We start from the raw sequence: 20,087 nt of genomic DNA on the forward strand, positions 1-20,087 counted from the left end.
AACGCATATTTGATACGCTTATATTGTTTTTGTTTTATTGTTATATTCTTGTTTTTATCATGCGACTATCTAGTAATTAAATTCAAACAGAATACTCAAGTAAGAATTTTGTATTTTAGGAAATACTTAAAGTATTTTCACTCGATTTAATTTTTGGCGCACTTTTCAAACAATAACGGATGTCACTCAAATGATTTAATGGTTTTCAACTTTAATGCTCTTTTTTGTTGCTTAACTCACATATTGATTTTGTTTTATTATAGCAAATTTCGTATAATAAATGTTAGAATTACACGAACACTTTACTTTTCGATTTGAATTTGTTTGATTTTAATCCACCTCACTGAATTGCAGATTTTTTCGGCGTGCTGTTATTTATCCACAAAATAATAATTTTTAGGCAGTAATAACTAACAATTAGCGAATATTTGTCTTTAGGGAACTTTGCTAATTTTCATGTTCATGCTAATGTTAGCTATTGGTTTTGAATTTTATATTTAATATTAAAAAGTTAAATAATTAACTTCTGATAAATATTTTTTAATATAGCTTGTATTTTTAGAACTCTTATTAATTCACTCAATCACTTTTGATAATAAATTTCCTCACACAAACCGTTGCTTACAAATATTTGTATTTTATTTCGAAACTTTTAAAATTGAATTATTTATTGAATTAAAATTTATTAATTTCCAAATTACTATGTTTTAATGTTTATCCAATAAATATCATTTATGACACCTTTCTAACTCATTCTCATTGATTTCACTTAATACATTTATTAGTAATCATCAATTTGATTTATATTCAAATGTGATTAAATGCCACTTGACACACCTGATTAGAAAATTTCATTTTCTTAGAGCTTCGACCGCAGCCTGGTTTCTTCACAAGCTCGAAAAACCAAATAAAAGAAAGCTGCCGATAATTAACAATTTCCAGCGAATTGAGCACACCGGCAAAGTGCTAAGTTTGCATTTCGGCAGTGTAACACAGCCAGAAATGAATATCCGCCAAGCGCAGCAGAAAAACCTCAACTTCAGCAGCGGGGCCATGGCAAAACCACAATCCACTCTCAATCTCCAGCTTTGTGTTTTCGTTTCCATATTTATTGCGATTTTTGTTTTGATATTATTAATTTTACGTTTCAAACTTAAGCAAAATCACTAAGCCAGCTCGGGGACGATCATCTCTTCAAGCTTTCAGCGGCGACTCGTTGAATCCGCGAGCCGCGTAATCGGAAGGCGCCGATCGATCGGAGACCTTGGGATAGCCCTCATCTCCGGGCACGCACTGCTTGCGCGAGTGAATCACACGCCAGCCGCCCTTCCGGGTCCAGTCCTTAAATAAAAGGGTTATACATTAAACTATGCATATAATATATATATATTAAACGATGAAACACAGCTAATTTGTTGAAAGAAGGCGATCTTAAGTATATGCATTAAGTATAAGGTCTTTAGAGCAATAAAACTAAAACTATCTATAAGAATTTCCTTAATTTATAGAAACAAAAATGTAACTTTCAAGACTATCACAACTTTTAAATTCAACCGTTTTTACAGCTCTTAAGCGCTTAAAAATACAAAGCAACAATACGAGTAATACCATAGGTTCATTATAAAAATAACTTTTATAACATTATAAAGTAAGTTTGAAATTGATAACAATTCTTACATTTAAAATATACATGATATGTTAGTTACATTTGAAAGTTTTTGGAATTTTAGCCAATGATGAGCAGTTTTTATAGTACATGGGCATACACATGTATAGACATATATTAAATTCTTTACGTGATGGTTTTGATTTAAATTTATTATGTTTTAAGACTAGTATAGTTTTAAGATAGTGTAGTGGATACGTTTTGCCAATTTGCATATAATGAAAAGCGTGGGCCTGAAGTTATTTTCCCTATGAACACACTTTTCTATTGCAACTAACTATAGTTGAGATACATTAACTTCCGATACCATGCATTAGTACATTTGGAATGACTTATAGTAATAGCCAACTTGAATCCTCGACCAATTACTTACATTCTGGTTGTACTTGAAGTAGTAGGCGCCGGCGTAGATTCCGGTTAGGGCGAGCAGAGCCTTTCCGGTCCAGAAGCGCACGGTGTACGCGCGCTGAAAGCCCTGCAGGCGAGGAAACGGATGCTCCTCCGGTCAAAAACTTGATTACATAATACCCACGACAACAACTCACCAGGACGGGTTCCAAAACATTGCAGACCTTGTCGAGGGGAGCGCGGTAGAAGCGCTTGATGGGGTTGTTCAGCTCCAGCTCCAGGGCGGGCACCTTGCGGGGTCCATGGTGCAGCTCCTGGTCCTTCAGCCACTGTTTGCGCCAGGCGCGCTCCTCCGGCGACATGCCGATCAGGCGCTCACGCTCCCGCACCATGCGGCCCGCAATTACCATCGGCTTCACGCCGCCCGTTTCCGAGGCACCACCAGCTACCATTTTGGACCGTTTGTTTTCGAACTTTGCGATGTGGACGTTGGAAAACGCCAACAATTGTATAATTTAATCGGACAGCGACAATGGAAAAACAGAACAGCTGTTGCCGCCAGTGTGACCGCACTCTTAAATATACCAGAAACTGCGATGGTATTTTTAATACCCATTACTCATACAGTGGAGGGTATACTAGATCCGTTGAAAAGTATGCAACACGTATAAGGCTGCGTTAGTACCCTTTTAAGCTAGGTCAATACATCTGTTTATAATTTGTTGATGAATTTTTCCGGGATTATTTCTTAATTAGGACTACATACGCCTATAAGCACGGCATTTCGAAACCCGCTCTGTGAACAACCGCAAAAAAAAAAAATTATTTTCAAAATCTCTTTTGTGAATTTTATGTTCATAGTTGCACCCACTTTTATGCCATTATTTCAAAAACTGTGCATAATTTATTAATGCACTTTTCCCGAAATTTCCCTAAAGATAAATGAAATCATGTTCGAAGACAAAAAGAGTCAAGTAAAATTTCATTACTAGATTTTGTAATACTAAAAAATTTGTTTCAATGCATTTCTTATGGCCCAGTTACCAAAGTCGCCGGGCACTACAAAATAATATTTTAGACTCATTAGAGTGTTCCTCTCCACGGAAATCTTTAGTAAAAGGCGAAAGATTTATTCGACAATTGAAGAGAAACCAGAGTGACTTTAAATCGGAAATTCTTTGCCGTACCACTAAGAAATTGCTTGAACGTGTTGGGAATCATAATGTTTGTTAAACGTAAGCAACCCTTAAATTATGTTTATAGTAGAAATATTCCTCATATTAAACTACTATATCCAACTATGATTTTATTTATTTTATTTTGCATTAATTTTTCGAATTTATACGAATGTGTGAATATGGCACCCATATATAGATTTCGATATAGTAGTCAGATTTATAATATATGTTTTCAAAAAGATTATATATTTATTTATAATAACCAATGCATGTTTTATTAAAATCCTGGCAGCACAATAATAATTAAAATCAACTACTTTGCCCATTTTGCGCTGCTTTTTGCCTGACAGAAGCTGCCATTATATTATTACTATATATATATCTACATGTTATTAGTCTTCGAATTAAATTCGAATATACCAATCATATTTCCATAATAAAGTACAACATAATTTCTAACTATTATAATTTATTTTCTTTTATTTGAACTAATTCAAAAATAGCTTAATTTCCCCTCAAAATAGACAGACGGTCTTCACTGACGATGGTCGGCAGAATCGATAACCATGTCTATCGCGTTATCGGGCCTTCACATGTTTTGCGGCGTGCGTTGAAATAGTTCGTAAAAATTATACAGTAAATTCCGCTTAAGGCATGGATATAGAAGAGCTGTTCGACTGTTTTGATGAAGTGACGCCGTCGGTGCCGCCACCAGCACTTAACCAGGAGGAGAAGCCATCGGGAAGCAGTGCCTCCAAGAAAGGAAATAAGCGCCAAGCGGATGGCACCACTGCATCGAAAGAAGCTACATCCTCCAAAGGAGCGGAGGGCGATGACAAAGGAGACGTCACTGAGGAGCCCACCAAGCGTCTGAAGCAGGAGGCGTCAACGGTTGCGGTGGATGACGATAATAATGCAGATGACGAACCCACTCGTACCCTCGACATAGACGATTCCGCGACTCTGGAGGCCCTGCGGACCAGGATTGTCACGCACTTGTTGGACGCTCCCAAGTCATGCACCCACGAGGTTGCCGCCCATCCCGACCAGGAGTACATACCCCTAAAGCCGTTCAGCGGCGTGCCTGCAAAGGAGTATCCCTTCGTCCTCGATCCGTTCCAGCGCCAGGCGATTCTGTGCATTGACAACAGCCAGAGTGTGCTGGTTTCCGCCCACACGTCAGCCGGTAAGACGGTGGTGGCGGAGTATGCCATTGCAAAATCATTGGCCGCCAAGCAGCGGGTTATATACACCACTCCCATCAAGGCTCTGTCCAACCAGAAGTTTCGCGAATTCACCGACGAGTTTAAGGACGTGGGCTTGGTCACCGGTGATGTGACCATAAATCCATCGGCCTCCTGTTTGATCATGACCACCGAGATTCTGCGAAACATGTTGTACCGCGGTAGCGAGATCATGCGCGAGGTGGGCTGGGTGGTCTTCGATGAGATTCACTACATGCGCGACAAGGAGCGCGGCGTCGTCTGGGAAGAAACGCTCATCCTTCTGCCGGACAACGTGCGATATGTCTTTCTTTCGGCCACCATTCCCAATGCTCGACAATTCGCCGAGTGGGTCTGCCACCTGCACAAGCAGCCATGTCACGTGGTCTACACCGATTATCGTCCCACTCCTCTGCAGCACTACATCTTTCCGGCCGGTGGCGATGGCATTCATCTTATCGTCGATGAAAAGGGGCAGTTCAAGGAGGACAACTTCACCACAGCAATGGCAGTGCTGGCCAATGCAGGTAAATCATGTGTAAAGCAAATTCAAACTTAGTTTAATTTCCATGTTTTGCAGGTGAGGCCGGCAAGGGAGATCAGAAAGGACGCCATGGGGGCATTAAGGGAACCAATGCCGGACAAACGAATATCTTTAAAATAGTCAAGATGATAATGGAGCGCAATTTTGCACCGGTCATCATTTTTTCGTTCAGCAAAAAGGACTGCGAGATCTACGCCATGCAGATGGCCAAGTTGGACTTCAACACTCCCGACGAAAAGAAACTAGTGGACGAAGTGTTCAACAATGCCATGGACGTGCTCACCGAGGAGGATCGTCGCCTGCCACAGGTGGAAAACGTGTTGCCGTTGTTGCGTCGCGGCATTGGCATCCATCACGGCGGTCTGTTGCCCATTCTGAAGGAGACCATTGAGATTCTGTTCGGCGAAGGTCTGATCAAGGCCTTATTCGCCACCGAAACCTTTGCAATGGGCCTTAATATGCCGGCTCGAACTGTGCTGTTTACGGCTCCGCGTAAGTTCGATGGCAAGAAATTCCGATGGATCAGCTCTGGCGAGTACATCCAGATGGCGGGACGTGCCGGTCGACGTGGATTGGATGACAAGGGCATCGTCATTCTCATGATCGATGAAAAAGTTTCGCCGGCTGTTGGTCGTGACATTGTTCAGGGCAAGGCAGATCCCATCAATTCGGCCTTCCATCTTACATACAATATGGTGCTGAATCTGCTTCGTGTGGAGGAAATCAATCCGGAATACATGCTGGAACGCAGTTTCTATCAGTTCCAAAATCAAGCTGCACTGCCCGGCCTGCATGACCAGGTGGAGCAGAAGACGCTGGAGCTGAATAAGCTGACTATCAAGGACGAGCACAACATTGCCTCCTACCATCACATACGCTCTCAGCTGGATCAACACGGCAAGCAGTTCCGTCAATGGATAACGAAGCCGCAATACCTATTGCCCTTCCTACAGCCTGGTAGGTTGGTCAAGGTGGCCGCCGGCTCACAGGAGTACGATTGGGGCATTGTGCTGAACTTCAAGAAACAAGACCAAAGCCGCAAGAACCCTTTAAAGGCGGAGCCCAGCGTCACGATTGATGTTTTGCTGCACGTTAGTGAAGCGGCCGCCAAAACCGGCGACACGGAGCCATGCAAACCGAACGAACGTGGATGCATGGAGGTGGTGCCCGTGGCCCACACCCTCATCACCCAGATCAGCTCAATCCGCGTGTACTTCCCCAACGATCTACGCAGTGCTGACAATCGGCGAGCCGTGCTCAAGACTATCCAGGAGGCCAAGAAACGATTCCCCCTGGGACCACCGGTCCTCAATCCCATCGATGACATGAACATCAAGGATCGAGAGTTCCGCGATATTGTCAATACCATTTCCCAATTTGAAAAGCGATTGGAGGAGCATCCGCTGCACAAGTCACCGGAATTGGAGCGCATCCACCGGCGGTACCAGGACAAGGTGACGCTACAAAAGCAGCTGCAAGACCTAAAGGCCGAGCTAAAGGCTGCCCGCAGTCTGCTGCAAATGGATGAACTGAAGCATCGCAAGCGTGTGCTTCGGCGCATGGGCTACTGCAAGCCTGGCGACGTTATCGAGTTCAAGGGTCGTGTTGCCTGCGAACTGAGCTCGGCGGATGAGCTTCTCATGACCGAGATGATCTTCAACGGAGTATTTAACGACCTCACCGCTCCGCAAGCCGTGGCTCTACTCTCCTGCTTTGTTTGCGACGAGAAGTCCAGCGAGTCGGTGAAAAGCGCCACGGAGCTATCGGGCCCACTACGTTCGATGCAGGATCTGGCGCGGCGCATTGCCAAGGTGTCCACGGAATGCAAACTCGATCTGGACGCCGATACGTATGTGGACAAGTTTAAGCCCTTCCTAATGGACGTGGTGCTGGCGTGGTGCAAGGGCTCCAGTTTCCTTGCCGTCTGCAAGATGACCGACATCTTCGAAGGCTCCATCATCCGCTGCATGAGGCGACTGGAGGAGCTTCTGCGCCAGATGTGCCAGGCCTCGAAGACCATTGGCAACACGGACCTGGAGAACAAGTTCTCCGAAGGAATAAGGCTGCTCAAGCGTGACATTGTCTTTGCCGCGTCGTTGTATCTGTAAGATTCTAGGAAAATCTATTTTAAGGCCTAACTTCCACTTCCGTTCCAATCGTATTTTATTGAAATCGGATTTGTTCTTTAGATCCATTAAGCTATTTTCTAGCTTGATGTTTGGTTATAGATTTAGTTTTGAAACACAAACACGAATAACTCTGCTATAAGATTTCCGAACCTTGCAATTATTCCTTGATTTAACATATCGACTCAAAAGGTCGAAATATTTGAACCCTAACAACCTTTGTAAATTTATTTAATGATAAAATGTTAATTTTATCCACGGTTAATAAAATAAATATGACCATGAGATCTAACATCTATTTACTTAGAAATCACGTTTGTTTTATTTCAAAGCCACAACAGTGAATTCAAATTTGTCATAATTGATAATGTGGATATTCAAAGCATTTGCGAAAACAACATTGAGTAATGTAAAAATATTTATTTATGGACAAATACATAAAACTTATCTAAAGTACATATAAACATATAATGTGGTAAAAACAATATGCTTTCAATCGTGTAACAAATGATGATATATACAGGAAAAACAATGTACACTTTTGAAAACATAAGTTATTGGACGGTTCACACTGATTTTGTATGGTCATTTTGCTTATATGCGACACACAGAACATATAGAACATATATAGTATATAACTAGGAGTACATTTATGTATGTATGAAAGGCACACTTAGTTGGTACATCATGGATGGGGTGGGTGGGTCCATCGAGGACAATTACCAAATATTATTAAGGCACTGTAGGTGTATTGCTCTTGATGATGTGTGGGAGTGGCTACGATCTAATGGTATTCTAATGATATTCTTATAATACGGGACGTGACAATGTTATGAGTTTGTTATCAAATAATAGCAGGTCTTAAATAATGTAATGCATTATTTTTTATAAGGTTAATTTATTTTTGTATTTTAATATTTGATTTAAAAGATATACTCTCTTTACAATTTCATTCGATATTACTGCCACTAAAAGTGAGTTTTAAAAATTTAAGCTCAGCATTTGTTATAAAAATACTTGTATTATATAGCTAATTTCCTTCAGTTAAGGCAGGCAATTTCCTAGATTTAAATAATTCTTATTATACATTTAAATTCTATATATACACGTAAAGGCCGATGATAAGGCTATGGAATGTCATTGATATGGATTTGTATTCGTTGGGTTATCAAACTTACGAACAATTTAACTTAAAGTAAGGCATTAGAAATACAGGTTTGCCTAAACTACAACTCAAAACTGAGATCTCAAAGATCTGTTTACAAACCTATCATAAATACAAAACATAAACTACTTTTTTCGAAAATAACTAACTTACTTTAAAGAAAAATTCCAGGAGAAACTGTAAGAATATAGATTTTTGGTCAGTAATCTGATTGTCTATACAAAGATCAATGAATGGACCTACCTGGCATACTTCCTCCTGGATTGTTGATTGGCTCTGTAATTGGACGATTCGGCTGACTCCCTAAGCGCATCCTGCGCTTAGAGAGCTGTTACTTATACGGATGTCTGAGGCACTCCCTCCACCAGGTGGGTTCTCCTCGGCTGAGCCGCTGGCTGGGAACTCAGGGTGGCTGTTGTGGTGTGCGTGGTGGTGCTGCGGGCAGAGGGCACCGGAGTGGTGCTCCGACTGCTGCCCGAGACACTGGCAGCGGTGGGAACTCTTTTGGCCGGCTCCGCCTGCAACTGCGTCACGGGCGTGCTGGAAAGTGGCTGCAGTAGACGCTTCTCCTCCACAGGAGGAGACGCCACCTTTGCGGTGGACCCATTTTGTTGGGATCGTGGCGTGGCTGCCCTTTCAGATTGCTTCACCAAATGGCCATTGGTTTCCTTGAGCGAGATCCCTGACTTGAGGGACGCCTGGCTGCTGGACTTTTGGGTCATGGCCAGCGAACTGGGTGAGCGCAACGAGGTGGTGTCCGTGTGCGCTTTGCTGGCCAAGGTTTTGGTGGATGGAGAGTCGCGGTACTCGTAGATATTATCCCTGGAGCGCAGGGCATGATGGTTGGTCACCATGTGGGCATTGTCCACTCCACGCGTATCCTGTTCCGGTTCCAAGCCCTCACCATTAATGAAGACATCTTCGTCATAGAAGCGATCCGATTGGCTGTGAATCAGTTATTGTTAGATTATATTATGGTATAATAGTATATTCATCCAAAACTTACCGCTTGGCATTGCGCCACATGATGCAGCAGATGACCACCAGGACTATGAGGAAGAAACAGGCCACCGACATGCTCCAAAAGGCGATCTGTAGTGGCTCCTTGGGCTCCCACCAATACTCCGTGGTGGGTGGATAAGTGGGCACCAGCACTCCAATAACTGTGGGCAAGTATTGCGTCCAGAAGGCGCACTCCGTCTGCCGATAGTTGAGTAGAATGGAGGAGTTGTACGTGGTATTGATGTTCAAGTACCGAATCTCGCCCTGGTATGCGCGCTGGAAATGCATGCCTAGCACCTGTTGCGGCGTCGGATTGCTGGAATTTAAGTAAAGTTTCAGTATATATAGGTCTATTGTATTGTATGCAAAGTTAATTACCCATATCTAGCAAAATTCGTGTAGGTCTGCATGAAAAAGTGACTCATATTGCGATCGTTATCCGTCCACATATTGCGCTGCAGATGCTCCTTTTTGGGAAAGAACTCGGTGTCCATGAAGGGAGCTCCGGTGAGGAAATAACGTTCGATGTCGTGTGGATACTTTCGCCACTGTGGCAGATTCAGTGCCTCCACAGTGGTGTTCAGTACGTACATATAAACGGGTACCTTCTGCTCCAGCATTAGCTTGACCATTTGATCCACCGGTGCTCGGTAGTAGAGATCACTCAGCATGTTTATGTACTGGTCCCGGATTATGGTGTTATTATTGGGATCCGGCCAGAAGGTGTATATGTACTTGATGGCCTCGTAAACTCCGTTCGGATTAAGTGTATAGTTGTAGCGGAAAACGTGTTCCCTTATTTTCTGATCGAAGAAACGTCCATCTAGTTCATAGTACGGACTTAGGGATTCGTTTTGGGCCACAAAAAAGGCCGCTTCCTGTGTGGTCACGCCCGTCATGTACTGAATATTCCGGTTGAATTTACCGGCACGGATGAGGGTTTCCGGCGTTTGGGTGAGGAAACGCCAATCCTTTTCGCGCCATCCCTCGTACCAATCGTCGCCGGGCAACGTAAAGTTGTGGTCCAGAACTGGACCCCATGGAAAGCTGCCCACCTGGGGAGAGAACTCAGCGTTTCCCAGCTCATAGAAGCTGCGTCCGGTGCGCAGGCAGTTGACCAACTTCCACGACGATTCAATGGAGCAGCCCAGCAGCTGTCCCAGCACGCGACTCGTGTTCTGGGCGCGATACTTGTCCTGGATGAGCGCCCAATCCGCTAGAGCCGATCCGGACTGTGCGATCACACGACGCACAATGTTCCGCGTCTGTGGTGCCACCATCAGGAGTCCAGCGGAGGCGCCTCCTGCTCCCGGACCAAATAGAGTGATGGAATTCCGATCGCCGTTGAAGAACTCAATATTGTCATAGACCCAACGTAGCGCCATCGCTTGATCGAGGATTCCGTAGTTTCCGGGCGAGTTCTCATCACCCGTCGATAGGAATCCCAGGGCACCAAGGCGGTAATTCAGGGTCACCACGACCACGTCGTAGAACGAGGCCAGAATATGACCCTGGAATAGGTTGGAGGCTCCACGAATGAACTCGCCGCCATGGATGTACACCATAACCGGGTATTTTTGAGCCACACCAGCACCAGTCTGAGTAAGAAACAAATATAGTATTCAGAAGTTAAAAGAAATGATGAAATGGCTACCTTCGGCGAATACACGTTCAAGTAGAGGCAATCCTCGTCCATGTCCATGATTCCTTTCGTGGCACCCGTATATCGCACAGGCTGTGGACAGGCGGGTCCAAAGTCGACGGCCTGCAGCAGCTGCCAGCCTCGATGGACGCGTGGTGGCTTGAACCTGCCCTCGAAGGTGGGCGGCAGGGCGTAGGGAATGCCCAGGAAGACCGAGCACTCGCCCATCACACGATCCACGGTCGAGTGGTAGGGACGATAGAAGGACTTCGGATCTGGATTATCGTACATGTACACCTTAAAGCCCTGCACCTGGCCATAGTTGGTGGTCACGAAAACATCCCGCTCCAGGGTCAACGAATCCCGCCGCTGCTTGCCCTGCAAATCCTCTCGCCATCCGGCCAGCACTCCCGGAAACTGGGTTCTCGCATTCGGATCGTTCTGTGATGGGAAATGGTAACATCATTAGACCATTTGACATGGAACATGGAACAAATAGAGACTCTGAGCCGATCAGTGAATGGGCGACATGTGTAATTGATTAAGTCGCGATGGCATGAAAACTTAATTAAGATTATTGCTTTGATATTGGAACGAACTCTATCTCTCTCAATGACTGGGCATTGTTCGCTTATGGATGATCTTTCGGTACGCTTCTTTGGTATGGGGGTCAGTTTTTTGTGTCACGAAAGTTAATTGATAAAGCGCGAGTTGGGAACCCACAATAAATGTTCCGATCACTTAACGATGTATTTAATATCGAATTATATCTTACTCAAGTTTGTCAAGTTATAAGTTTGCTTACCGGGTCAAATCGAAAGCGATCTTCATTCGGCATTCCCTGTGGATATTGTCCCGGTGGATTTCTGCCTGGATAGTTGGCTCCATAGCCATTTGGCTGATAATGACCATATCGGCGATCGTTGAACGTGTAGGTTCTGTAAGCATTGAACGTAAGTACAAAAGCTGATAAGAACGAACGGAAGCCATGAGTCACCTGTAATCCGGATCGCCTGGATTTGGCCAATGGTAGTCAACGCCTGGCCGAGAATAAAATCTGGGATCTCTTGTTTGTCCCCTTGTCTGAATAAAACAAGTGCCGATCAGCACAAGAAGGGCTAAAAGCCATTTTAATTTATCGCGATATTTCAATTTGTGCATCATGATGATCTAGAAAAATATTCAAAAGTAGGAAATGGTATTTAAAAGAATTAGTTTGTTGAGCACATTTATGTTTTTCGTCAATACATCAACAATGGTTTCAGATCACATTGAAGTATAAACAAACAGAATGAAAACAAATCTCGGCTCTGAGTTTCAGTAAGAGTGACCAAACTGGTTTTCCATTACGTTGTTGGCTCAATTTTCTTGGCACTTCAATCCAAACCAATACGGCATTAGAAAAAGCCGAGAGACCGACAAACCCGTTTTAATGCTGACTCGAAAAAGCGCTAAAAATAAGTTACAGCATAAAATGCGACTTCAGTGCGGAGTGGAATGAACAAATGCCACTTCACTACACTGAATGTTACGTGCCGTGTGTCTGGATTTTTTGGAACGGCGTCAATGGGTTAATTGCAGCGATAATAGAGAAAGGTCATCGGTGTAAAATGGTGTGAGCCAGTTGGGTGGCAAGTAAATTGTTTAGGAAAATGTTGGTCAATTGATTTTCTCGATGAGTGAGAAATCTTGAAAAAAAGCTAATGAAATACTATCGCTCATTCATATAAAAGCTAGAAGTGAAGCTATGTATTTATCAGTTGATAAATAGTATAAAATCCATGATTAATATATTTTTGAGTCAGGTGTTTCCGGCCAATGCAACCCCTACTGTTACGTGCGAAAATGCCGCAAAAGAAAAAAAGGTGAAAATGTAAACACCTGGCTATTCCAAAATTGGCTGTGTTTGAATTTTGCTCTTGGCATTTGATTGGCAATGCATGCGGTCTGTATCGATGCAACATAGCCATCGTTACCTTGGTTGCATTATGTATGTAAATACAGGTGGGTCAAATATATATATCATATCATCATATTCGTATATATGATATGATAAATCGAATTCCCAGAGAACAGAAGATGTTCATAGTTGTTACTGGTGCTATTGTTCTGACTGCGAGTGTGTTGAAAGTGGCACAAGGACTCGTACATGTACGGGTGCATTAACCTGCCTGTGGACGCCTCAAGTTACCCGGTTATTCGATGATACGACGGCTCAACCCTCGGAAGGGTTCCTAAAAAACATACGGAAGTGCAAACGCCTGCACAAAAATTACATATGTACATAAATACATATATACATACATATGGTCGAGCTTGGTTTATAGCGAAACTGGATGGGAACTTTCAGATCGAATTTCGTGACGAAATTTCGTTGGCATTTGTTGCTGTTGCGCGTGGATGAATCATTTGTAGAAGTTTTGCCTTTTCGCAATCACCAAAGCAAACAATAAACGCAACGATAACGCTGAAAGTGAAGCGCAGGTGCGCCTGTGTGCGTGCCCATCATGTGTGTGTGTGTGTATCTGTGTGTTGGCCCACCACACAGGTGTTGTTGTTACCAATGCACGGAAAAGAATCGGATGCATTTTTGATACAGATATTTTTGTAGATACATAGCGTCAAGAGCATAAACTCTTCTGTCTAAATTAATAAATTATTTTTAAAGTGAATCTTATTATTGGAAGCTCTTCTTTATCTTTTAAGTTTTATTTATATAAGCAGTTTTTTTTTAATATTGTTGTTGTTTCTTATTTCAAATGTATTCTTTCTCTGTGTGGCTTAATCTTACTGTTTTTACAGTTATGCTCCAATTGATGACGTTGCCGTGGCAACTTGTTGCGGCTTCTATCCGTCATTTCACTATCTATCTAATCGCGATTTTCCAACCATTACCACTCACATTTTAGTTTCAACTTTTACGCGTTTCTACACTCACAATAACTTTCTTGGCCAACGCCCCGAAAAGGTAACAAACAAAAAATCACTAACCAAAAACAAGACTGAATACAAACGAGAAAAAAACGTAACGCAGCTGAAATGACCGTTTTTGAGTCGGCGGCGGAGACTGAGACTCAGGTAAGCCAGGTAAGCGCAATGTGCCGTCCAAAAACCACTTCTCAGTTCTCACGCACACCAACGAACGAAACTCAGTTAACACTCACACTCAGTTGCCGGCTGTTACCAACGATTCGTACACAGATACACCTGGCCAACCGATTCTTTCGTTGTATTGAGCGCGCGCAGCTTTAACTTTAACCGCCTCTTGCGCACCGAACTCTCACCTGTGCGCACAACCACTACCGCCAAAACACAGAGGCAACCGACTCTTTCGAACGCTGCCGACGAACTGACGCGCCAACCAAAAGCAAACCCAAACGCAACTCGAATCGAATATCGAATCGCGGAAGAGAGCCGCTCTGTCAGCTGGGCGCTCGCTCCCGATTAAAATTAAAAAAGTTCTAGTGTTAAGATAGAAATTCCTTTGAGTATAACAATAATGAATAATAATAATACAATAATAAGAAGAAGAATAATAAAAACAATGTGATAAGAATAATAATAAAAATAAGAATAAGAATAATAATCTAAAAATAATAATAATAATTCTAATAATAATAAAAAAAAAAATAATAATAATAATAATATATTTATAAAAATTGATAAAAGGATTTATGGCTCTACCGGAAGTGGGTGGCACGTTGGATTGACTTAACTGACCTGCTGCTGTAGTAGTTACTTTTGCATCTGCAGACCCGCCGACCTGCCAAGCTACGAGTCCCGCCTACTATTTATACTACTTCTTATTTCTTTTAAATAACATCCCAGTTAAATTGAACAAAATATTATGACAAAAGTCTGAATTAATGCCAACTATGTTAAATCATTCCTTAAACTGAATCAATCTTAAAAGAGTCCGGTGCAATTAAAACATAACTTCAAGTATAAAGTTTGCAACAAGAGATAAGTTTTCGTAATAAGATGTTACCATCTCACGTATATTAAAGTTTATATTTTAGTTAAATAAAGTCAGTAATTATAAGGAAATAGAAGTCTTGTCATCCAAAACAAGACGTTCTGAATAAAGCAGTAATGAGTTATCTTTGCATGACAAAACGGAATACAATTTTGCATAATTTCTAATTGAATTCTATTATATAGGACGCAGCCCAGACGATGGATGGATGGATGGATGGATGGATGGATGGATTGATGGATGGATGGGTCGTGATTCACGCTTAGAGCTCCGCACGGCGAAGCCAATTGGCGATCGGATCACATTTTGACCCCGACTTATTGAGCGGGTTGCTGGGCGTAGCTGCTAATTTTAATTATAACCAAAGCGGCGGAGCTTCCGATGTCAAAGATGCGGGAAGCAATTAAAGCACTTGAGCACTGAGACGCTTTGTTTACAATGTTGACCCTTACTTTATTAATGAAGTGCTTAAGTCAATTAGGTTAAAGAAAAACTGCATTCGTACTACGGAGGAGCAAAAAATTGAAAATTAACTCGAAAGCGAGTTACAAGAATACTTGTCAAATTGGGATTGAGATCTATTTGTGTATTCGGTTTTTTGACCCAATTATTGATCTTTAATAATAATAATAATAATAATTATAATATTAATATTAATAATAATAATAATGGATTTTAATATAACTTTAATAAAGTTGTTATATTCACATTATTCTTTTTAATTTCTTAATTTTCGCCCTAATCTGTATGTGTTATATTTAAAATGCTCGCGCCAAACTAAAACTAATCGAGTTATTGGTCGCCTTCTTATCGTACAGGCTCCAAGGGCTATTCAACACTGCACACTGTTATCGTCTATCGGTTCCTGCAGCTGTTTTCAAGCGAGAAAAAATTCGGAACAAGAAAACAAGGATTCTGGAACTTGTGCTCGCCGCAGGAGCTGATTGTAAATAAGGATCCAAGTGGAAACCGCCGAGTACACCAGTCGCAGAGCCATGGAGCCGCCAGCGTCGGCCGGAATCGCCGGCTCGACGCACAAGTTCCATCCGTGCGACGAGGCTGTGATAGCCACCAACGACGATGCCAGCGATTGCAAGCGATGTGCGGTGCGCTTGGGCTACTGGAAGGACGACTACATCGGGTACTTTGTGCGCAACCAAGAGCGCAAGGCGCCGGAGATCAATCGCGGCTACTTTGCCCGTGTCAAGGGCGTGGAGATGTGCGTCGAGAAGTTTCTAAAGGTCAGTTCATCTGCCGCGGCGCCCAACTGTCTGGCACGTGCCAAGGTCATCCTGTTGCATTGCAGCACCAAGGCCGTGCCCGTCATGCCCTCCACACCGCGCATGTCCATTCCAGTTTGACCTTGCTCTAACCGTCTTCCACCCATTGTCCGTCCATACAGAAAACCTCGGGCAACTGCCAGATCATCAATTTGGGCTGCGGCTTCGACACACTCTACTTCCGGCTGAGGGACACCGCCCACCAGGTGAAGAACTTCATTGAGCTGGACTTCCCCACGGTCACCGCCCGCAAGTGCTACACAATTAAGCGCAACAAGGCCCTGCTGGCCAGGATTCACGACGAGGATGGTGAGGTGCGGCTCAGTCCCACGGATCTGCATGGACCAAGCTACCACCTGATGGGCGTTGACCTGCGCAACCTCGACGAGGTGGACAGCAAGCTGCAGCAGGCAGAAGTTGATTACTCCCTGCCCACCATATTTCTCGCCGAGTGCGTTCTGGTCTATATCGAGGCGCAAAACTGCCGTAACCTGCTCAAATGGATTGCGCAAAAGTTCCAAGCAGCCGTCTTTGTCAACTACGAACAGGTGAGCATGTGCCACCTCTGTGTTTCCCATCCAACTAGTGCATTGAATCCTTTGCTCGCCGCAGGTCAACATGAACGACCGTTTCGGCGATGTGATGCTCAACAATCTGCGCGGACGCGGCTGCAGCCTGGCCGGCGTTGAATCCTGCTTGTCGCTGGATACGCAGAGGAACCGCTTCAAGGACAGCGGCTGGACTGGCGCCCGCGCCTGGGACATGGTCCAGGTGTACGAGAGCATCTCGGCGGCCGAGAGGCAGCGAATCGAGCGGCTGGAAATGCTGGACGAGGGTGAACTGCTGCTCCAGCTTTTCCAGCACTACTGCCTGGTGGTCGCCTGGCTGGGCGTGGCCTTTCAGGATATAGATATCACGTGCGTGCCAGTGTAAACATTCGTGCCTAACCGACAGCGGTCTCTTGCGATTCCCGTTTAATCAACATGATTTTTTCTTTCCTCTATTTCCATGCAGCGTCGAAGAGTTAATGTCCTCGCTGAACATTGACTAGGAGTGAGTGAAGGTGGAAGGGATAGAGAGCCAACCTACTTGGATGCACTATTTATTGACTCTGCTCGGTTTGGAGGAAGGCCATGCCAAAATATTTTGCTTCTCAACGTGTTAACCTAAACAGCAAGTAATTAAAGAGAAACCATCGAAATCAAAACATGTTTAGATATTTATCCTACACAGAGACCCACTCACAAATGATCTAATTTGTATTAATTTAGTTGTTCCTTATATTTTTTTCTCTTGTTACATTTTTATTATTTAATCGCTTAATATTTACTATTTTATCACCGAGTTGTGGCACAAAATATTGATAGGTGATCAATATGCCATTCATTCATTCCCCAATTTAAGTGTGCGTTTAAATTGTAAATGTATTTTGAAATTATTAAAAAAAAAACCAACTTAAATGCAAAAAGGGCCGTTGTGTGTTTAATTAGGTGTCAATGTATCTGGTGTTAGCACGAAGCATTTACATTTGCTGAGTTATAATTTCAAACTGATTTTATTGTGAATAAGCCCTTGGAATTATCTACAGACCAACTTGTCGCAATCTAGTGAACCATGCGTGGGAGTTCTATGAATAGCGCTCATCTTTAAAATATGCTGCAACCGCTCACAGGAGTTTCAATTGAGTGTTTCAAAGTGTACGCATAATTTGGTGTCACAAATTACAATTGTTATTTTTAAATCTACATTGTGAGTCAAACAATTATTATCTTTTATACAATGTCATTTTCATGTGTGAACACATTTCCCAATTTAAGTGTGCGTTTAAAAAGTGAATTTATTTTGAAACTTATTAAAAACCAATTTAAATGCAAAAAGGGCAGTTGTGTGTTTAATTAAGTGTAAATGTAAATGTCTCTGGGATAAAATTTTACTGCGCACTGCTATTTATACATTTTTGTCAACCAACATGGTCTAATCCTGTTTGGCCTTGGCCATCTCGCGAGTTCTGCAAACCAAAAATTTAGTACAATAGTAAGCTAATAATAATAATATGCATGACTATAGCTTACATCGCTCTCAGTTCTTCCAATGTTGGCACTGGAACACGTGAAGATTCGGTTTCATCCTCCTTGGACGCCAGTTCCGGATGTTTTTTCCATTTGTGGGAGCGACAGTTGGTGTTGCTGGCGAACGCCTTTCCGCAGTACTTGCATACGTAGGGTCTGAGGCCGGTGTGTCCAAGGAGATGGATCTTCAAGGCCGTGGAGTTCTTACAGCCGCTGCCACAAACCTCGCACTTGAAGCGCCGCTCATCCGTGTGCACATACTTGTGCTTGTTAAGAATCGCCCGTGTCTGCAGCTTTTTGCCGCAGACATTGCACTCAAACTTGGGCTCACCATGTGTCTGACTGTGCACCTGGAAATTGTATACAAATTTCAAGATTTAGTTGGTCCACAAGATTATTCGATGACTTACTCTCAGCCTAGCTTTGTTCTTAAAACCAGCATTGCAGACGGGGCATATACAGGGCTTCTCTTCCGTGTGAACCAGCTGGTGCTCCACCAGCGATGTGAAGGTCTTCAAACCCTTTCCGCAGTGATCGCAAACGTATTTCTTCGGACCGCCGTGCATGTCGTGCTTGTGCCTGCGCAGAGCCATGAAGGACATAAAGGTTTCGTTGCAGATTTTGCAGGGATAATCGACGAAATTCGAACTCTGGGAGCCATGGGGTGACATGCTCAATTCGGATGTCTTGTCATCTTGTTTGGATTTAGCATTGTCGTCTGGTTCGCGGGAAGTTACGTTATCGCTGTCGTCCACGTTTTTCTGTTTGCCTGAGCCCTTGGGTCTGCCTCTTTTTCGCTTCAAAGGCGGCGGGGATACGGCCTCGTCTTCGTCTAGAATGGCCTCCTCATCATCCGACTCGGTTGCAGTGTACACTTTGGAATTTCGCTTAGCCGCAAACTGCTGTCGGCGACTTCGTTTTGTTTCAACTTCAGGAATTGATGCAGTAGGTGAGGCTAGCACTTTGGGATCGGAATTACACTGTTTGAGATTAGCTCGTGTTCGCACGGTCTGTGCTTCAAAATCGGGTGACGGAGATGTGGAATGGTCTGATATCGTTAGCTCCTCTACCAAGGAACACCTATCCTCCGTATCGTCTATGTCCAGGAACTCGAGGTCCTGCTTGCAGGCCGGCGGAAGGCCGTATTCCAGACGCAGGGCGTCCAAGTCCTGGCTATCCTGCGGCTCCGAGTGTCGCAGAAGCTCAAAAATGGCTTGTACTTTGGAAACGCTATCCGAGAAGGTGATCAGCTGGCCAATCACCGAGTAGCACTCCTCGCACAACATGCTGCCCAGTTCCGGTTCCTCGAGGGTCATCTGCGTGTGTGGAAAACTAATGTATAAGCTATCTGTAGGCTGGGAAAACGAATAACATACCTCCACATCAAAGCATTTGCTGATAATCCTAACCAGATCGTCGTCCCGCTCGCGCACTTTGTATACAACGTCGTCGCGGGCGCACAGGCGACACCAGTATATCCAATCGCTTGTGGGAACTCCCATGGCTAATCCTCAACAGAAGCCCCACAGTTTGGTACAGTATGCCCTCGGGTTTTGACTAAATTCTATTGCCAAAGCGCTGATTAAAATCAGCTGTATGGAGCGGAATTCCGAATCGATTAATTGGTATGCGCACTCCGATGATTTTTGGAAATATCGATAAGTGCAAAACAACAAGTTGTTGCCGCCATTTTCAAAAAGTATTCAGTTTAAATTTGGAATTGAAAATTGTATTTATTTTACTTTTTTTTCTCAATCATAAGAAGTATTACTAACGTTTTCCTTCCTGCGTGTCGATGTTTATTAACATAGAGATGTATTATCATCATCATTTGGATGTGGTTTCCCAGGGATATAATGTTGTTTTTA

The 20,087-nt window shown here is 43.4% G+C and overlaps 5 protein-coding genes and 1 non-coding gene across 13 annotated transcripts; 2 read left to right on the forward strand and 4 right to left on the reverse strand.

Moving 5' to 3' along the window:
- Positions 1-808: 808 nt before the first annotated feature.
- ND-B17 (NADH dehydrogenase (ubiquinone) B17 subunit) lies at positions 809-2,568 on the reverse strand. Of its 2 annotated transcripts, none has more exons than NM_165126.3 (3): positions 2,212-2,568; positions 2,040-2,141; positions 809-1,341 (listed from the first exon to the last, which is right to left on the reverse strand). In NM_165126.3, exons 1-3 carry the CDS (start codon positions 2,464-2,466, stop codon positions 1,195-1,197), a joined length of 504 nt encoding a protein of 167 aa, NP_723927.2. In that variant the 5' UTR covers positions 2,467-2,568; the 3' UTR covers positions 809-1,194. The 2 variants fall into 2 exon arrangements, with proteins under 2 accessions (NP_723927.2, NP_609765.1); NM_135921.4 differs by having other exon boundaries at positions 1,091-1,341.
- Positions 2,569-3,046: 478 nt separating this feature from the next.
- On the reverse strand, positions 3,047-3,172 carry snRNA:U5:35D (small nuclear RNA U5 at 35D). Its single transcript, NR_001659.1, has one exon. It is a non-coding gene; the product is annotated as a small nuclear RNA U5 at 35D (small nuclear RNA).
- A 580-nt stretch (positions 3,173-3,752) lies between these two features.
- On the forward strand, positions 3,753-7,390 carry Mtr4 (Mtr4 helicase). The gene is made up of 2 exons (NM_080190.3): positions 3,753-4,942; positions 4,996-7,390. Exons 1-2 carry the CDS (start codon positions 3,847-3,849, stop codon positions 7,065-7,067), a joined length of 3,168 nt encoding a protein of 1,055 aa, NP_524929.1. The 5' UTR covers positions 3,753-3,846; the 3' UTR covers positions 7,068-7,390.
- A 101-nt stretch (positions 7,391-7,491) lies between these two features.
- Positions 7,492-14,248, reverse strand: Gli (Gliotactin). 5 transcript variants are annotated; one of them, NM_165127.2, is made up of 9 exons: positions 14,179-14,248; positions 13,686-13,896; positions 11,892-12,064; positions 11,700-11,832; positions 10,907-11,335; positions 9,631-10,850; positions 9,257-9,568; positions 8,494-9,195; positions 7,492-8,427 (listed from the first exon to the last, which is right to left on the reverse strand). In NM_165127.2, the coding sequence occupies exons 3-8, from the start codon at positions 12,056-12,058 to the stop codon at positions 8,586-8,588; spliced, it is 2,871 nt and encodes a 956-aa protein (NP_723928.1). In that variant the 5' UTR covers positions 12,059-12,064; positions 13,686-13,896; positions 14,179-14,248; the 3' UTR covers positions 7,492-8,427; positions 8,494-8,585. The 5 variants fall into 5 exon arrangements, with proteins under 5 accessions (NP_723928.1, NP_723929.1, NP_476602.1 ...); NM_165128.2 differs by lacking the exon at positions 13,686-13,896; NM_057254.4 differs by lacking the exon at positions 13,686-13,896 and having other exon boundaries at positions 14,059-14,248.
- Positions 14,249-15,709: 1,461 nt separating this feature from the next.
- CG3793 (uncharacterized protein) lies at positions 15,710-17,757 on the forward strand. Of its 2 annotated transcripts, none has more exons than NM_001259109.2 (4): positions 15,710-16,111; positions 16,273-16,698; positions 16,763-17,079; positions 17,165-17,757. In NM_001259109.2, exons 1-4 carry the CDS (start codon positions 15,866-15,868, stop codon positions 17,199-17,201), a joined length of 1,026 nt encoding a protein of 341 aa, NP_001246038.1. In that variant the 5' UTR covers positions 15,710-15,865; the 3' UTR covers positions 17,202-17,757. The 2 variants fall into 2 exon arrangements, with proteins under 2 accessions (NP_001246038.1, NP_609766.1); NM_135922.3 differs by having other exon boundaries at positions 16,763-17,067; positions 17,165-17,613.
- wek (weckle) lies at positions 17,623-19,839 on the reverse strand. 2 transcript variants are annotated; one of them, NM_001273543.1, is made up of 4 exons: positions 19,596-19,839; positions 18,630-19,535; positions 18,223-18,569; positions 17,623-18,158 (listed from the first exon to the last, which is right to left on the reverse strand). In NM_001273543.1, the coding sequence occupies exons 1-4, from the start codon at positions 19,719-19,721 to the stop codon at positions 18,125-18,127; spliced, it is 1,413 nt and encodes a 470-aa protein (NP_001260472.1). In that variant the 5' UTR covers positions 19,722-19,839; the 3' UTR covers positions 17,623-18,124. The 2 variants fall into 2 exon arrangements, with proteins under 2 accessions (NP_001260472.1, NP_524930.1); NM_080191.3 differs by having other exon boundaries at positions 17,965-18,158.
- Between the last annotated feature and the right edge of the window lie 248 nt (positions 19,840-20,087).

Source organism: Drosophila melanogaster, chromosome 2L (assembly GCF_000001215.4).
Source record: "Drosophila melanogaster chromosome 2L".
NCBI lineage: Eukaryota > Metazoa > Arthropoda > Insecta > Diptera > Drosophilidae > Drosophila > Drosophila melanogaster.

Excerpts from the sequence above, each read along its gene's own strand:
- ND-B17 (NM_165126.3), bottom strand. The coding sequence starts at position 2,466 with ATGGTAGCTGGTGGTGCCTCGGAAACGGGCGGCGTGAAGCCGATGGTA. Across the intron at positions 2,142-2,211 it reads ATGTTTTGGAACCCGTCCTG|GGCTTTCAGCGCGCGTACAC; the intron begins GTGAGTTGTTGT and ends CCTCGCCTGCAG. Across the intron at positions 1,342-2,039 it reads ACTTCAAGTACAACCAGAAT|GACTGGACCCGGAAGGGCGG; the intron begins GTAAGTAATTGG and ends CTTTTATTTAAG.
- Mtr4 (NM_080190.3), top strand. The coding sequence starts at position 3,847 with ATGGATATAGAAGAGCTGTTCGACTGTTTTGATGAAGTGACGCCGTCG. Across the intron at positions 4,943-4,995 it reads GGCAGTGCTGGCCAATGCAG|GTGAGGCCGGCAAGGGAGAT; the intron begins GTAAATCATGTG and ends CATGTTTTGCAG.
- Gli (NM_165128.2), bottom strand. The coding sequence starts at position 12,058 with ATGATGCACAAATTGAAATATCGCGATAAATTAAAATGGCTTTTAGCC. Across the intron at positions 11,336-11,699 it reads ATCGCTTTCGATTTGACCCG|AACGATCCGAATGCGAGAAC; the intron begins GTAAGCAAACTT and ends TTCCCATCACAG. Across the intron at positions 10,851-10,906 it reads TGAACGTGTATTCGCCGAAG|ACTGGTGCTGGTGTGGCTCA; the intron begins GTAGCCATTTCA and ends TTTCTTACTCAG.
- CG3793 (NM_001259109.2), top strand. The coding sequence starts at position 15,866 with ATGGAGCCGCCAGCGTCGGCCGGAATCGCCGGCTCGACGCACAAGTTC. Across the intron at positions 16,112-16,272 it reads GCGTCGAGAAGTTTCTAAAG|AAAACCTCGGGCAACTGCCA; the intron begins GTCAGTTCATCT and ends CCGTCCATACAG. Across the intron at positions 16,699-16,762 it reads TCTTTGTCAACTACGAACAG|GTCAACATGAACGACCGTTT; the intron begins GTGAGCATGTGC and ends TGCTCGCCGCAG.
- wek (NM_001273543.1), bottom strand. The coding sequence starts at position 19,721 with ATGGGAGTTCCCACAAGCGATTGGATATACTGGTGTCGCCTGTGCGCC. Across the intron at positions 19,536-19,595 it reads GCAAATGCTTTGATGTGGAG|ATGACCCTCGAGGAACCGGA; the intron begins GTATGTTATTCG and ends CCACACACGCAG. Across the intron at positions 18,159-18,222 it reads TTGGAAGAACTGAGAGCGAT|AACTCGCGAGATGGCCAAGG; the intron begins GTAAGCTATAGT and ends TTTGGTTTGCAG.